The 15,304-nt window shown below is 43.7% G+C and overlaps 2 protein-coding genes across 4 annotated transcripts in view; both read left to right on the top strand.

Moving 5' to 3' along the window:
* The first annotated feature begins 258 nt into the window (after positions 1 to 258).
* Positions 259 to 10,979, top strand: trim105 (tripartite motif containing 105). 3 transcript variants are annotated; one of them, XM_042074689.1, is made up of 8 exons: positions 259 to 402; positions 3,186 to 3,252; positions 3,805 to 4,126; positions 5,265 to 5,360; positions 7,287 to 7,520; positions 8,656 to 8,675; positions 9,283 to 9,398; positions 9,794 to 10,979. In XM_042074689.1, the coding sequence occupies exons 3-8, from the start codon at positions 3,848 to 3,850 to the stop codon at positions 10,345 to 10,347; spliced, it is 1,299 nt and encodes a 432-aa protein (XP_041930623.1). In that variant the 5' UTR covers positions 259 to 402; positions 3,186 to 3,252; positions 3,805 to 3,847; the 3' UTR covers positions 10,348 to 10,979. The 3 variants fall into 3 exon arrangements, with proteins under 3 accessions (XP_041930623.1, XP_041930622.1, XP_041930624.1); XM_042074688.1 differs by lacking the exon at positions 259 to 402 and having other exon boundaries at positions 2,703 to 3,252; XM_042074690.1 differs by lacking the exons at positions 259 to 402; positions 3,186 to 3,252 and adding an exon at positions 3,312 to 3,442.
* A 2,772-nt stretch (positions 10,980 to 13,751) lies between these two features.
* The window catches only part of flt4 (fms related receptor tyrosine kinase 4), a 58,072-nt gene continuing 56,519 nt past the window's right edge, over positions 13,752 to 15,304 (top strand). Inside the window, exon 1 of the mRNA XM_042074381.1 lies at positions 13,752 to 14,087. Coding sequence (XP_041930315.1) covers positions 14,030 to 14,087 — 58 coding nt within the window. The 5' untranslated portion in view covers positions 13,752 to 14,029. The remainder of the gene's footprint in view (positions 14,088 to 15,304) is intronic.

The following is a 15,304-nucleotide window of genomic DNA, read 5'->3' as shown; positions in this document are numbered from 1 at the left end:
CTGTAGGGTTATTTCCTATGTCCTACTTCTGCAAAATGACCACACACTGCCCTGCCAAGTTTCAATAGATAATTCCATTCTGCAAAGGCTAACCTCTTTTTAACCATAAATAAATGGTCATCTGACTGAAACTGCGGTGTAGTCACTTGCTTGGAGATTCATGAAGTCAGCATCAATCAAACTGGAAGCGAAAACATTATCTACTAATTTGAGATGACTGAATTGCAGAAGCAAACTGTCAGATTTCAACAAGAGGATGTGTGTTGTGCACAGGCTCAGCAGTGGGCTATTCAAAATGATTATTTCCATTCTACAAAACCATGCTGAGCAGAGCTGAGAGGTTGTGTTTAATTCACTTCGTCCCCATTCTCCATAAAGGGAGATCATTGGCAACCCATGAAGGTAGGCTAGTCTGATTGGAATTATTTCCATCTCTGTGCTGAATGTAGGGAATTGTTTTTTGTCCTATAGGCCAATATCCATAATTACGCCTACATTACATTTGGCTGAGGCATTTTTAACCAAAGCGACTAACAACATGGTAAACAGTTTAAGTTTTAAAGCAACACCAAAGAGTTTTTTATACCTTAATATAATGTTTCCAAAATCGTTTCAGTGGTTCATCAACTCGTAACAGGGTGAACGGCACTTCTGCATTCGCTTCGCGGCCCTCTATCGGCTATAACCGCAGTATGTTCTACTACTACTAAGTTTACCAGATCGGGTAGCGGATCTGTAGTTCGATGGAATGAGACATAGGAAACTACAAATTTGACTTGCATCTGATGTCGCAATACATCATACTTTCATTAAATCGTGCAACATACTCTGCCGTGTCTGTGGACATGTTATTTGCAAAGCCAGTGCTAAATAAACAAATAGCATGCGTGCGACAGAGGAAAAGTGCTTTAGTGTTGCTTTAAGCAATTATCTCAACAATTCTAGGACAATTTAAAAAAGGTAGAGTCAGTGTTGTAGTCAAGTCACTATGCCTCAAGTCCGAGTCCAGAATCGAGTCTCCAGTGTTCAAGTCCAAGTCAAGTCCAAGTCATTAAAAAAAAATCCAAGTCAAGTCCGAGTCGAGTCCACTACTCATCCGAGTCAAGTCTGAGTCGAGTCACTATTAAAGGAGAATTCCGGTGTGATATTGACCTAAAGTGTATCGAAACATGATACCGAGTGTGAACGTATGTCTCATAGCCCATCTCGGCTTGTCCCCTGCACTCCAAAATCTGGCGCTAGTTAGCCGATGCTACCAACATCTTTTTCAATAGTGGTGCTTCGGCATCGGGCTAGCCATGCAAATAAATCACTGTTTTACACCCATTTACGAGGCTCAATGTATCTCCACACTTCATTGGTAGACTTCCGAGGGCCCTGACATTTAAAACGAGACATTGAGAACTTTGAAAAAGCACTGGTAGTTTACTTACAAGACGATTTATACAGACAGTATCTTCACGAAGTTTAGCGTTTGCAGCCATCTTGAATTTAGTCACGATAAGTCGAGCAACGAGTAAGAATGAACAGCTATGATAAGGGATCAGATTCCAAAAATAATTCAGTGGAAATGCATGGATTCCAGTTGCTGCTACTGGAAGAAACTGGAATCCATGCATTTCCACTGAATTATTTTTGGAATCTGATCCCTTATCATACCTGTTCATTCTTACTCGTTGCTCGACTTATCGTGACTAAATTCAAGATGGCTGCAAACGTTAAACTTCGTGAAGATACTGTCTGTATAAATCGTCTTGTAAGTAAACTACCAGTGCTTTTTCAAAGTTCTCAATGTCTCGTTTTAAATGTCAGGGCCCTAGGAAGTCTACCAATGAAGTGTGGAGATACATTGAGCCTCGTAAATGGGTGTAAAACAGTGATTTATTTGCATGGCTAGCCCGATGCCGAAGCACCACTACTGAAAAAGTTGTTGGTAGCATCGGCTAACTAGCGCCAGATTTTCGAGTGCAGGGGACAAGTCGAGATGGGCTATGAGACATACGTTCACACTCGGTATCATGTTTCAATACACTTTAGGTCAATATCACACCGGAATTCTCCTTTAAATGCAAATCTGACAACCTTCAGGGCATTCATGTCTCCAGGCATTTGGTGCCATTAAAGTTAATTGTAGGAACATGGCGTGATGTGTGATGTATGACATGAAGCAGTAACACTCCATTGCACTAATATTAATACTAAAAATAATTTAGATATCAAAATCCTATACAAAATAATATTCTAATGACATATTACAATTATAGTAGCCTGGGTGCCATTCCGAACTACAATTATAGCCTAATGACATTACAAAAACAAAGTCGAGTCCTCGTCTCAATTTCCGAGTCTGCATGGTCTGAATGTACGAGTCCTAGTCCAAGTTCCAGTCATTCAGTGCTCAAGTCCAAGTCAACTCACGAGTCTCTAAATTTAGCTCATGACTCGGACTCGAGTCCTGGACTCGAGTACTACAACACTGGGTAGAGTACAGTAAGAATAAGTGCATCAGTGAGTGCTGTTTTTAAACAGTTGAGTCAGTTCAAGACAGGTGGAAAGTGACTTTGACTTTGCTTTACCAACTCCAGCCATCCTATTTCTCCATCATATCTAAGCTGTTCAACTTCACACATTATCATTCCAGCCTTGCCATGCACTTCAATTCAGTATGGGTGTTTATGGACTTACATATCCAACTGAATAACAGGCCTAAAGAGCCATTCGCAATGGCCCAGGCTGAGTTAAGATTGAAATGTCAAAACCTTTGTTTGAATTGATTATCCTCTGTATCATGTTGTGTATGTCAGCTGTGCAAGGTATTGCAAGAGGGGTTTGGAGAATCATGAAAAGAAACAGGTTGCAGCTATCTTGAAGTATTTGAATGGCACCATCTGTTTTTTTTTTTCTGTGAAAAAAAAAAAACCCTGCTATTCCTTATTACACACATCAAAGAATATTCTTCTGGATGGACCATTCAGTCCATAGCCTACTGTTCAATGTAGCCGAATGATCAACTCTGTCACCTTTGCTATAGGATTATGTCAACACTCAGTAGAACACAGTGTTCTGTTGACTGTGGAGTAGGCCTACTGAGCAAGTTACATAATTCGAACCAATCAGCGAAAGCGTCACATACTGTTCTTCCGCAATGTAGCCAACATGTGTGAATGAATGCTTGCGCTTTGCAGGAATGAAGCCCAGCGGATAAAAAGCGTATCCCGACTGTTTCGCTGTCTGTGTCCAGACAATTTAGAGGTATGTAGCAGAACTACGTTTCTCTTTAGCATTAATCGTTCGATAGTGTAGCTTCGTTCAAACAGTTTGTTGTGCGAGCTAGCTCGTATAGCTAGCTAGCTAAGCAGATAGCCCACTGCTATGTTTACAAACAGCAGAGGAGGAGGAGGCAGGCAGGCAGGCAGCGTTATCTTTTTCTGATATTTCTAAGGTAGGCAATATGTAATGACAACAGCAGTGGCTGAACCGAACAAGCAATTGTTCATGCTCAAAACAGATCAATATTGACTTATTAAAAGTCTGTAAAGATAGACTACTCTTCGTTGTTGTGTTAAATTGCTTTGTTGAGGTTAGGACAAAGTCCAAACAATATTCTCGCAATGCAAAAGGAGAGTAGCCTAGTAAATGTGCCAACTAGCTAATTGCAAAAAACACTTAAAATGTATCTTAGTCTTCTGAGTAGGTGCCGTCTCTTGCGACCATCTGTAACTATTCTAGTATTGAGTGGTCAAGCGACCGACCCCTATAAGCTCTGACACGTGATGTGTGCTGTTCTTATGACTCTTGCGACAGAATTTGAACTGTGAAGTGCAACTAAAGGACACACAAAGAAGCTATGGCGGCGTCCAATAAGAAAGGGATGAATCTGCGAGAAGACCTCACTTGTGCCATATGCTGCGACCTCTTCAGAGACCCAGTGATGCTCGGTTGTATGCACCACTTCTGCAAGCGTTGCATCTCAACCTACTGGAAAAGTATCCGGGGGGGACCTGTTCCATGTCCACAGTGTCGCCAGGAGTTCCCCAGTCGACAGTTTCAAACCAACTATTTAGTGGCTGGCCTTGTGGATAAAGTACGGGCCAGCTCTAACGACGGTTATGTGAAGAATGTTGAGGTAATGTTGTTCCATCAAGTAACATTGTATGTAGGCTTACTATACATTCCCACACCATCGGCTGTGATTTTAGTGGCTCTATCATGGATTCCAGGATTAGGTTAATCTGTTACTTCATCTAATGTTGGCAGACTAACGGTTTTTTGGAAACACTGAGACAAAATGAAATGCCTTGTGAGATTTAAACCAGAATTAAACCTACACATCTACATTATGTAGTATTAGGACCTATGTTTGTGTTTTTATTTAGTCTGAATCAAAAAATACTGGCTCATAAAAGTCCTGTAGGAGGGAGGCAGTAAGAGAAGGACCTTTTGATATGCAGAAGTGAATCATGTTTTTCATGGTCATAGCCAAGAGTAGGCTACTCCACAACCACAATGCAACTGGACACATCTTTTCCCACTTCTGATTACTGCTGTAATAAAATCTTCCTTGACCGAATGATAAACATCAATTCAGGGTAATTTGTCATAATGACGCTGATACGACGCAGTTGCGCTGATACGATTATTGATTGTCATCAAACTCAAAAACTCCAGCAGTCATTCACATCTGCAACATCATGTAAAGTATAGTTTTGAGTGTTTTGCAGTGTCAGCACAAACATGGATCGCAAGGCTCATCCAGACTTTAATACTTTGTTAACTTGTAAAGTTGTAATGTTTAGAAGTAAGGTAAGCTCTGTCTAATGGGAGTGGCTGTTGGGGCCAGTTCAAATCATTGGCATAGGCATCACACTACTGGCTCTACTGAAAAGCTGGACCTAAAGAGTCAGGGGAAATCTCTTGGCATGACAAATTATACTGAACCTTAGTTCAGATAGATTTTATAGTCTGTCTTGACAGCTTTACTAATCAGAATAAAACATCAGCCTTCAACTATGCATTACAAGCAAAATCCTGCCTGGATCAAGTTAATTTATTAACTTCAAATAAAGATTGTGTTGACTAAGGCTTAAAATATCTGGAAAACAAAACACCAACCATTCTAATTTATTTCAGTTTATTTTAGGGTGTTAAAAACAGGCTCTGTATCTGCAATTTCACATATGTTTGGCAGGGATATCCAAGAATATGTTTTATTTTTTCTTATGTAGTAGTATTATTAGACAATAAATGACATTGTTCTTTTCCAGAAACAACTGAAAGAGACTCTTGATTCCCACCGCTCAAAAAGGGAGGAGTACATCAACATGATCCGCAAAGACAAAGAGCAGGTTGACACGCTAAAGGTTGGTTGTGTGTGTGTGTGTGTGTGTGTGTTTGTGTGTTTGTATGTGTGTATGTCTGTGTGTGCTCAAAACAGGAGTGTAATATATCCCCGGTGTTCAGCCATCATTGTTCCTATAGGATTTGGGCAAATGTCAGCCAAATTAAATAAAATTCTATTATATTTGTGTAATGCCTTACTCCAATGACCTTGTCATAGAGACACTTTCCAGAGATCCAGAACCCCCTAGAAGAAGAATCCTAAATGTAAGGATTGTGGTTTGGCCACCTATGATGCTAACTAACCCCATGTTATTCTTACGCTAATTTGTGCCTAAGGAGTCATTCAGAGGTCTGTGCAAAGAGTTGTGCAAGCTAAACATGGACATATGATCCATCTTACTGTGGCTAAATCTATGCCATTTTTATACACCATGGAGGGAAATGGTCTGTGGCAAGATTCATTGTAACCACAGCAGGCAAGCAGGCAGGTCTATATGTCCAACTTGTAAGTGTTTTAATGATGTAAATATCTCCAGTACTTCTGCACAGAATACAGATATGCTTTTTATATTCTTTGCATTTTCCAAGTTGTTTTTCCTTTGATGCATGGAAAAGGACCTTACAGAGGGACTAGAATGAGATACTTGGAAATGATGTTGCAGAAGCATTTGAGCAGTCATGAATCTTTCAAAATGAACTCCATCCATTTTGAAACATTTCAGAATAATTCATTCTTTAAAATGTATTTTTAGTCAATGTTGACCAGAGCTAGTGTCTCTTACAGTAGCAGAGGTCGGATCTTGATTATAACTGTAAGCTTTGTAGGAAGGTGTTATTAAACAGTTGTATACATATATCATCACCTACTGATATTTATATTGTTTAAAATAGCCATTGTCATGTATTCTTCACTTGCATATTATGTGAAAAGATAGATCTAGAATATGTGAGAGTAGAGTACTAGCAGAGAAAGACACAGCACCCCCCCCCCCCCTGTTTATTCTTCTGTCTGGTAGGCAACCAGTGATGAAGAGGTTTGCATTTGTCAAACCTACACTAAGTGTCTGGAAGGCAACTCAGCGGTTGGAGGTCACCATACTTGAGCTGGTACTGAGCCATAATAAACAAACAAACAAAAACAAAAAACAAAAAACACACAATGTGTATGCTGCTGATGCTTTCTTCACTGGAAGTTGAACAGAAATCGATGTATGAGGCCTGATAATAGCACATGTTTTATCTCCTATGAAAGAGCAGAAAAGTGCTAGTCTGGCATGATTACAAAGATATTACGTGGATAAACAGATCTGGCAAATGGCTGTAGGGCACACCAGGCAGACCAGTGATTTTCATGTATAAACCACCATTTCAGAATAATGGTCCATTTATGGTTGTGTACAAATACAATGCACTACCCTTTTGCTGAAAGGAAGAAAATAAATAGTGTAGGTGTAGCCCTTTGAAGTGAGGGCAGAAAATAAAATCTAACACATTGACGTCAGACTGTAGCTTCGACAAAAAAGCACAGCATGTTATAGCTGGCAGACAAAGCCCTGCCACAGGAAAATCCTTGTCTGTGCGACATTTCCCTGATTGCACCGGGGTGAGAGTCAGCACGGAGTAGAGTGCTGTGTAGTCTGGCAGGTGAGTAGGTTTGCATCATAGCAAGCTAGACATTGTTAACCTGTCAGCCGTCCAGGAGTTGAGCAAACACGAGTGTGAGTGTGCCACTGTCTCGCATCCCATCCGACAATTTTCAAAAGCCCAGTCACTGTTTTTTGTTTTGTTTTTCGTCTCGCTGTTGTGGGGGAAAAAATGTCCGATTGTGTCGCTTAGATGTGCAGAACCTTTCAGATGTGCTCAGATCTTCCTGTCTCTCTTCCTCCCTGCCACAACCCCCCCCCCCCCCCCATTACACACACACACACACACACCATCCCTGACAGAAAGTGGGCTCTGAGCTTCAGGAGCGCATCCAGGCCGACTTCCAGGCTCTGCACGGCTTCCTGCTGGAGGAGGAGGCCTCCCTGCTGGAGCAGCTGCGCCGCGAGCAGGAGGAGTGGGAGCAGGCGCTGCAGCGCCACCTGGAGGCGGTCAAGGGAGCCCTCAGGGACGCAGAGCAGACCGTGGGCGCCCTGCAGCAGGCCATGGACACCCGAGACCACAGCGTACTTGTAGAGGTGACGCCTCCTCGAGCTCCCGTTTGACTGCGGCTACTCTTCATTGTTTCATACTTATTTTTTTGGGGGGGGGGGGGCTTTTGTCTTTGCCTTTATGTAGATGGGACAGTTTAAAATGACAAAAGGCGAGTGTGTAAGAGAGATGGGGTGGGATCGGGAAGTGACTGTGAGTCCCTGTGGGCACAATTGTGGTGCGGGTGCTGCCACTTGCGTCATAGCTCCACCCTTGTTTGTCTTTTGTTTTTTTCTTCTTTTTTTTAGATGAGATGTGGACAGCTAGCTGATGTGATGTTGGCACGTGCTGAAATATGATCTGCTGAATTGCCCTTATGAGGCAATACATCTTTATTTAGTCGTGTGCCGATGAAATAGCTCATGGCGAATGCATGTTAAACAAATGAGGCACAGTGGAATGCAAAAAAGAGGTTTTCAGCTCCATAGATCCTTACTGTAGTGTTGGTTCTACAGCACAAGCAAGGGACCTGGAGGCTGATTTGCTGACTGGCTCAAAATGAGCTTTAGACCTATTAGCATGACTTATGTTTGGACAAGGTGTTTGCTGAGGCCCAGTCTCAGGTAATAACATTATTTAGAATGTGCTATATTGCCCTGCCGCAAGATTAATAATTCTACGAACGTCGGGCCGGGGACAAAAGAAAAAGAGTGAAAAGTTAATCGGTCAGCATGTCTACATCCATGTTCTTTTTCTAGCCGTCTGCGCCAGTAATTCTGTCTTGTGGTGTTATCATATTAGATGTCATATTAGATGTCAGCCGCTCCGGTATTCTCATTAGCACAAGAGCATGTTCTGTCAATGATGAGCCCGCTAGGTAGCGGAGGAACTGAGTCTTATTTGAATATCAAAGAATCACAGAGGGTCTGAGCTCATCTCTTTTACACACACACACACACACACACACACACACACACACACACACACACACACACACACACACACACACACTTACACATACACTCAGTCTTTTCAGTCACAGCTCGATCAAATGGACTGAGCTCTTTCAACCAAGGTTCACATGGTAGTAGATCATTATGGCATGTATGAATTCAACTCTTCATGTCAGTAACACCCTTCTCTCCCTGTCTCCTTTTTTTTCCCCTGCCTGTCCAATTCCAGCTCCCAGATTTGAATAGCAGGTGAGTGTCTGAAAGTCTGATACTGTAATCTCGCATTGGTACCACAAACAGATGCCTCAGAAGAGCAATAGTGTCACGCTGGCAAATTTGCTGAATTGAATTCGCTTCCTAATGTGTGTGTGTTTGTGTGGCTGGCTGTGTGTGTGTGTGTGTGTGTGTGTGTGTGGCAGGGTCAGGGGGTGGTGGAAAGAAGGTCGTCACTGTGCCAGTTGTTTAATGAAAACCGGTGCTGCACCGACCACATTGCCAGAACCTTATGACTGTATTCACATGCCTGACCTATCAATCATCGAGACATGTCTCTCCGCTATCTGCACTGAATACCAAAGCCCATATAGCTTTCAGCAGTGGAGCAAAACATCATCCACACGCTGACTGGGCTGAGGAATAAACCACCCCCTGTTGAAGAGATGTTTTTCTTTTCTTCAGCTTCAGATAGTTTTTTTTTTTTTTTTTTTTGAACACACACAAACTTCAGAGATGTGTCTTTGCCTTGACATGAGTCAGAATGGTTTTTTTGCGATTTCGAGGCAGGGCTTTAGTTTACAATCGCTTTCATCTCAAATTGACAGAAACAATTAAAGGGTATTTTCTGCTTTCACTCCAGATCATCTGCACAAGTCACTAAAGGGCCAGATTTCGACAGTAATGTTTTCAGCAGCAAATATGCGGCTCCGATACAGTACACCACCTGGAGGAAGATGTTCCAGGTCCTGAAGCCAGGTAATTGCCCTCGCTTTGCAAATGCATACGCACTCTCTTTTTCTCAGTGGGTGAAAGCAATGAAAAATGCACACATCACTTTTCAGTATATATATCTACAGACATCTGTAAGGCATCTTTTCTCCTCAGCGGGAGTTTCAACGAGCCACAGAGTTATTAGAGGGCACCTGTTTTTCATGACGAACAGAGGAATGCATATATTAAAGAATTATTTGACAGAACCCCCTCCCCACACACACACACACACACACACACACACACACACAAACCCACTGCCATACATACAGACACGACATTCACATATTAATCAGTGACTGTCTCTCAACACCCCACATCTCTCTCTCTCTCTCTCTCTCTCTCTCTCTCTCTCTCTCTCTGCCCCATGTCCCCCCCAGGCCCGGCCCCGGTGACCTTTGACGAGGACACAGCCCACCCCAGCCTCCTCCTGTCGCGGGACAAGACCTCCGTGGTGGAGCTGGAGGAGATTCAGCCGTACCCACTCCACCCAAAGCGCTTTGTCCAGTGCGTCAACGTGCTGGGCGCCCAAGGCTTCTCGTCGGGTCGCCACTACTGGGAGGTGGCAGTGGGCACCAAGCCCAAGTGGGACCTGGGAGTGGCGCTGGAGAGCGTCGACCGGCGGGCGCGGGTCAAGCTGTGCCCGGAGAACGGCTACTGGACACTGCGGCTGCGCGGCGGCAACCAGTACTCGGCCGGCACGCAGCCGTGGACGCCGCTGCGGCTGGTGGATCAGCCCCGGCGCGTCGGCGTGCTCCTGGACTGCGACGAGCGGCGAGTGGCCTTCTATGACGCTGCCGACATGACCTTGCTGCACGCATTCGGCGATGGGCCCCGGGGGAAGGCACTGGCGTTCGTGAGCACGTGCGTGACCGAGCCGGGCCAGCGGCCTCAGCCCATGCGCTTCGTCCATCTCCCCGTGGAGTTCCTGTGAGGAGTGTCCGTAGCATGCCTTCAGAGGGGAAGCATTTCAGCCCTTTGGACTATACTGTTCCTATTACTGTATACAATTCCTATACTGTAAAAGTATTAATACTGTAGTTTCTGCATTGAATTAAGTTGGAGTGGATCATGGTCTGGTGCCTTGGATGTCATGTGAGAGAAAGAGCATGTTTGGAGAATCTGTTTGTGTGTGTGTGTGTGTGTGTGTGTGTGTGTGTGTGTGTGTGTGTGTGAGTGAGAGAGAGTGGGAGACACAATGGGGAAGTGTCGTTGGTGCCAAAGCATTTGCGTTGACAATGTCTCATTGCAACACATCAAAGATTCATTGTTGTGTGAGTGTTTTTTTCTTTCTGTTCTCTGTTCATATCTGTCATATGCAGTCTGATTGGTATGCTGTATTGACATGGCTATTGAGCACTTCTGAATTCAACAAATCACTTTATTTAGCATGAAGTCACAGGATAGAAATGGATTGATGCCAAGTGTTCACTTCTGATGAGCTGTACAAGTTGTGATTAATACACTAGCACAGATTTGTATTTTTTTTTTGTCTAACTAGTAGTGCCTCTTTTAATTTTGTTTGAAACCAACACTTCCAATAAAGCCAAGTCAGTTCACATTCAGGATTTGGCTAGCGCTGTTTGTTTTTGTGTATCTGTATGCGCTTTGGGTTTTGCTTTGAGGGTTGGAGGTGTTTGTGGGTCACTGCACTGTATCAGGTCCCAGCAAAATTGCAGGAAATTGTCCAGTGTTTACTCCCGTGCTCAGCTTTCCACTACAGCCACCAGCTCTGCGCCAGGCTGCATATCGGTGGCCCAGACAACCGCCGCATTGCCCATCGCCGATGCCAAACGTGCTGAAGCACATTAAAGGGCACACGCTCCATACTATCACATCCTCCAGACAGACATTCACTTATAAAACACCCACTATGGTGATGAGAGAAACTTGCCCGTTGATTCTGTTACTTTAGTGGCATGCACTGGTTAGAAGAGGGGGGGCAGGCAAATTGCAGAGGATTAAGGGATGTTGATGTGTGTGTGGGTGTCTGTGTGGGGGGTGTTGTTGGGGAAGGGGGGCACCTGGAGAGGATTCCCAGATCCAGAGGCTGTGAGGATGAGACTCCTGTTATCTATAAAAACAGACAAGTGCACCAACATCCTCCTTCCTCCCACTTCCCCGCACAGGGGTCAGGCAAACAGAGGGACAGCGCCGGTGCCCCCGACCCCTTTTTACTGTCCTCCTGGGGACCCTGGCGGACAGGATGTGGTTTGGCCGCTGGAACAGGAACCAGCGCCGTATGTCCTCCCCAGGGTTAGATTTTAACGAATAAAATAAGAAAAGAAAAAAAAAACACGTTAAAATGTTTTAAAACAACACTGTGGAGGAAAGCCATTATTTAAATCAGCAGTATTACACATTCCACACGCCCGCCCGTTCGCCCGCGCCCCGACCTATTACCATTCCGACTGCGAAACACGACACGGAACATGACTGTGTCCGTGGCAACGAAAATAATGGAGCGAAACATGAAATGTCCTGTTTATTTATTTCCCCCGTGTTTTCATTTCATTATTCCACCGTGCTCCCCGGCATCTCCACGCTGGGACCCAAGCACATTTGCCAGCCAGTCTAGCCTGCGGTAAGCGGATCCACGGCGTGGACGGTAACACCAAACGCCTCGCTTGGCTCGGCGGGGGATAACGGCGGCGGCCCTTTGGCAGGCCTCGAGGCGGGCAGGCGACCTGTGACACACATCCTTCCGATGAGAGTGTGCGCGCGGGCTGACGACGGCCACAGAGCAGGAAGGGGCCGATGGAGCCACGCGGCGCTTCAAGGACTGGACCTTGAGCTCAGTCCCCTGAGGCGAGACCTCTGGGAAATGGGGCCAGTTTAGAGGGCCAGTAGTGTGCACATGCTTGCTGTTATTACTACCATTAATAATAATATTATTGCATGTTATTAACAAATCATTGCAATAGGCCATTCATTGTTATTATTGTATTATTGTATATTTGATGTTAGTTGTGGTCATGGTGGCACTGCAATGATGGTATACATTTAAAATGTGTTAGTAAAAATGATGACTACAATACTTGGTCTTTTATATAACATAATATGTATCATAGGCAATAAATGCAGTGGGTGACTCCTTACTCCTCCGCTGTTCAACAAGAGGGGAAGTTTCTTTTTGCTCAGCGTTCCTTGTTTTTGTTTTCAGTAGCAGCAGGCATTTTTAATTGTATCCAGTTAAAGGCATCAATGGCTTGTTTGGGGTGATAGGGCTCCAGACCCAAGGTGAGGACAAACAAGCACGGCCTAACATAATATTGAAACATGCACTTTCACTTGTTATTCTTCACAGTTATGACGAACCAGACTGTGTTCCTTCTCCAGCCTTTTATCCAGCTCACTGGGAGCCTGAGGAAGCGCTATGGAGGATGTTGCACAGCTTGGTTTGAACACAAAGTACAAGACACTCCCCTCTCTCTGCAAGGTTCCAAGACAAGATCCCCTCGTTGTTTTTGATTGCAACAGGACCATTTTAGTGCAAATGTCTTTTTTGAACCTCACAAACTAGAGATAATATGACAGAGAAGACTATCAACATTTAAGAGGTGATATTTCGCCTGTAACCACAGACTAAAATAGTGTCCTCTGCCCACAAAAATACATCAGCTGTTTTGTATTTTTGATTATCTCACACACACACACTCTCACACCACACACAAAGAGCTTAGTTCAGGTTATTTTGTGGATCTGCACATGTATGTCCTTACAGAATTATGTTTCAGGCTGGTTTTGTTTCCTTAAACGTAAATTAGAAACGACGGGCTTTTCACCAAGGCCATACAGAGATGCGCACGCACATGTTTCTTATTCGCAGTTTTAAGAAGTCAGAGAGAAATTTCTGGGCATCTGTGTAGGGAGATTGTTGAAAGGTTAGACAAGAGGAGAAAAATCTGTCAAATTTGTTTTGTTAGATGTGCACTTAAAGCCACGTGAACAGGCCAAAAGAAAGAAAAAGAAAGAAAAAGAAAATATTTTACTGAATCTTTAAATGATAGCCTAAATACCCCAAACGCTGGAAGGTGCATGCTTGGCGAACAAGAATTCAGAAAAGTTGAACAATGTGTCAGATTGTTAACACTTAACATATTTATTTGGCAGTTGTAGCCTATGCACGTGAAATCGTTTACGTCTAGATTGAGATGTCCGATGAAAATTCATCCATTGATCTGACAGTTCCCGCAGAGTGAGAAAGGATTTTTTTTTCTGTCGATAAAGAACTTTTTGGATATTGCTAGCAACTTCACAGTGCATCTGTAGGCAAGGGGTGGATGCGCTTTCCAGTCACGAGCGAGGGAAAAGGAAATCATTGTGGATCCATTCCGATCCTCATGAATCCTCGCCGCAGGAAAAGCGCACTTCTTTTAGCGTGACAATTCACACATACTCCATTGCCAGACTGATGTGAGTGAGTGAGTGAGTGTGTGTGAGAGAGAGGGAGAGAGAGATAGAAGCGCTTCAGTGAAGCTCACCTGGTTGTCCATGCACGGAGTTACTTACTTTCCCCCTTTCCACTTTCCCGCTCTTCACTGCGTTTTTGACACCATCAAAACACTGAGTTTGTTTCAAGAAATCTAATCATTCGAGGACTGGGAAATCTGGAAATGAAGAGAGACTTTACAATTTTCTGTCGGATTTGGATTGGGATCGCTTATGCCTCAGGTAAGAGTGAAAGTTTACTGTTTGAAGCAAAAGTTTGCGAGACAGTCCTGCGTGGGACTGGAACGTTCCCCAAATCATGCTATCAAAACGCAACATAGTTTTAATGTTATTCTGGAGTTTGACAGATCCATAAACTTTATGTTAGCATGTTGCAACTAGGCTACAAATAAATAAACCTTTCTATAATGTTGAGGAAGGCATGTAACTAATTGAGAGAAAGTTATCATTGTGTTAACTGCTACGTTCGACAAGATTATGTTGAAATATAGCCTGTATGATTGATTTTTCAGGAGCTAAAACTTCTGATCAGATCTGATCTGATTCAGATCTGTTTTCACATTGTGGTTGGCAGTGCAAAGTAGTTTTTTCATGAGTGCATCCATTTCAGCATTCTGTTTTGCTCAACTTGGATGGTAAACTTTGTAGCTTATACTCACTTGGCAGCAGGGGAGGTCTGTGCTCTATGCATTCAGATTCACTCTCTTATTACATTTTCTGAATCATTGACTCTAGCCCGTTATTTCATTTTACTAGTGTTAATGTGTGTATACCCCTTTTTTGCATGGAGCTTAGTGTGGCACTTTGAGAAGTGAAAAATGAGATTACTCTGGCGCCAGCCACAGAGTGATGGTGCAGGACCAGATGAATTAGTCACACTCACTTCAGCTGTTTGTCTTGTTTCTTTGAACAGCACTAGAGGGAGCCTTAATGTGAACCTCAGTGCCCCCAATCAATAATAAATAATCCAGATCACTTCAGCCCCTTCCCTAGGAGAATGTTCATACCTAGCCACCTAATTGACTGGTGAGGTTTGTTTCTGGGAAAAGGCCAGCCAACTCTTGGCCGCTCATGACCGCTCATGCTCATGACTGTTGGGTCGTCCTGCTTTAGTCGATAATGTAAAGTGTGAGTGTCAGAACCTGATGCCCACATAGATTGAAGATTTTCATCCAATCAGCACATTTGGACAGCAAACACCGGGCCTGAATCTTGAGCAAGATAGACTGACGCATTCAGAACACTGGCACATCGGTCCATGGTGTAACCTGCCAATGCAGTGTTTTGGTCTACTTGTAATTGCACATTTTATTTTATGCCTTTTACTGTCACCACTAAGGCATTTATGGCACCGAACAATACTTGAATGTGTGCACAGCTGTGTGGTAGCTGCGAGGTCTCTAGGTATTAAACGCTCCCCTGGCACAAGTATCTTTTCG

Source organism: Alosa sapidissima, chromosome 20 (genome assembly GCF_018492685.1).
Source record: "Alosa sapidissima isolate fAloSap1 chromosome 20, fAloSap1.pri, whole genome shotgun sequence".
Taxonomy (NCBI): Eukaryota; Metazoa; Chordata; class Actinopteri; order Clupeiformes; family Clupeidae; genus Alosa; species Alosa sapidissima.
Note: the sequence above shows the minus strand (reverse complement) of the source record. Positions and strands in the feature narration are given on the sequence as shown.

Bases quoted from the DNA above. Each gene is read 5' to 3' on its own strand.
- trim105 (XM_042074689.1), top strand. From the start codon at position 3,848: ATGGCGGCGTCCAATAAGAAAGGGATGAATCTGCGAGAAGACCTCACT. The intron at 7,521-8,655 runs GTGACGCCTCCT...GTCCAATTCCAG, and splicing joins ACCACAGCGTACTTGTAGAG to CTCCCAGATTTGAATAGCAG. The intron at 9,399-9,793 runs GTAATTGCCCTC...TGTCCCCCCCAG, and splicing joins GTTCCAGGTCCTGAAGCCAG to GCCCGGCCCCGGTGACCTTT.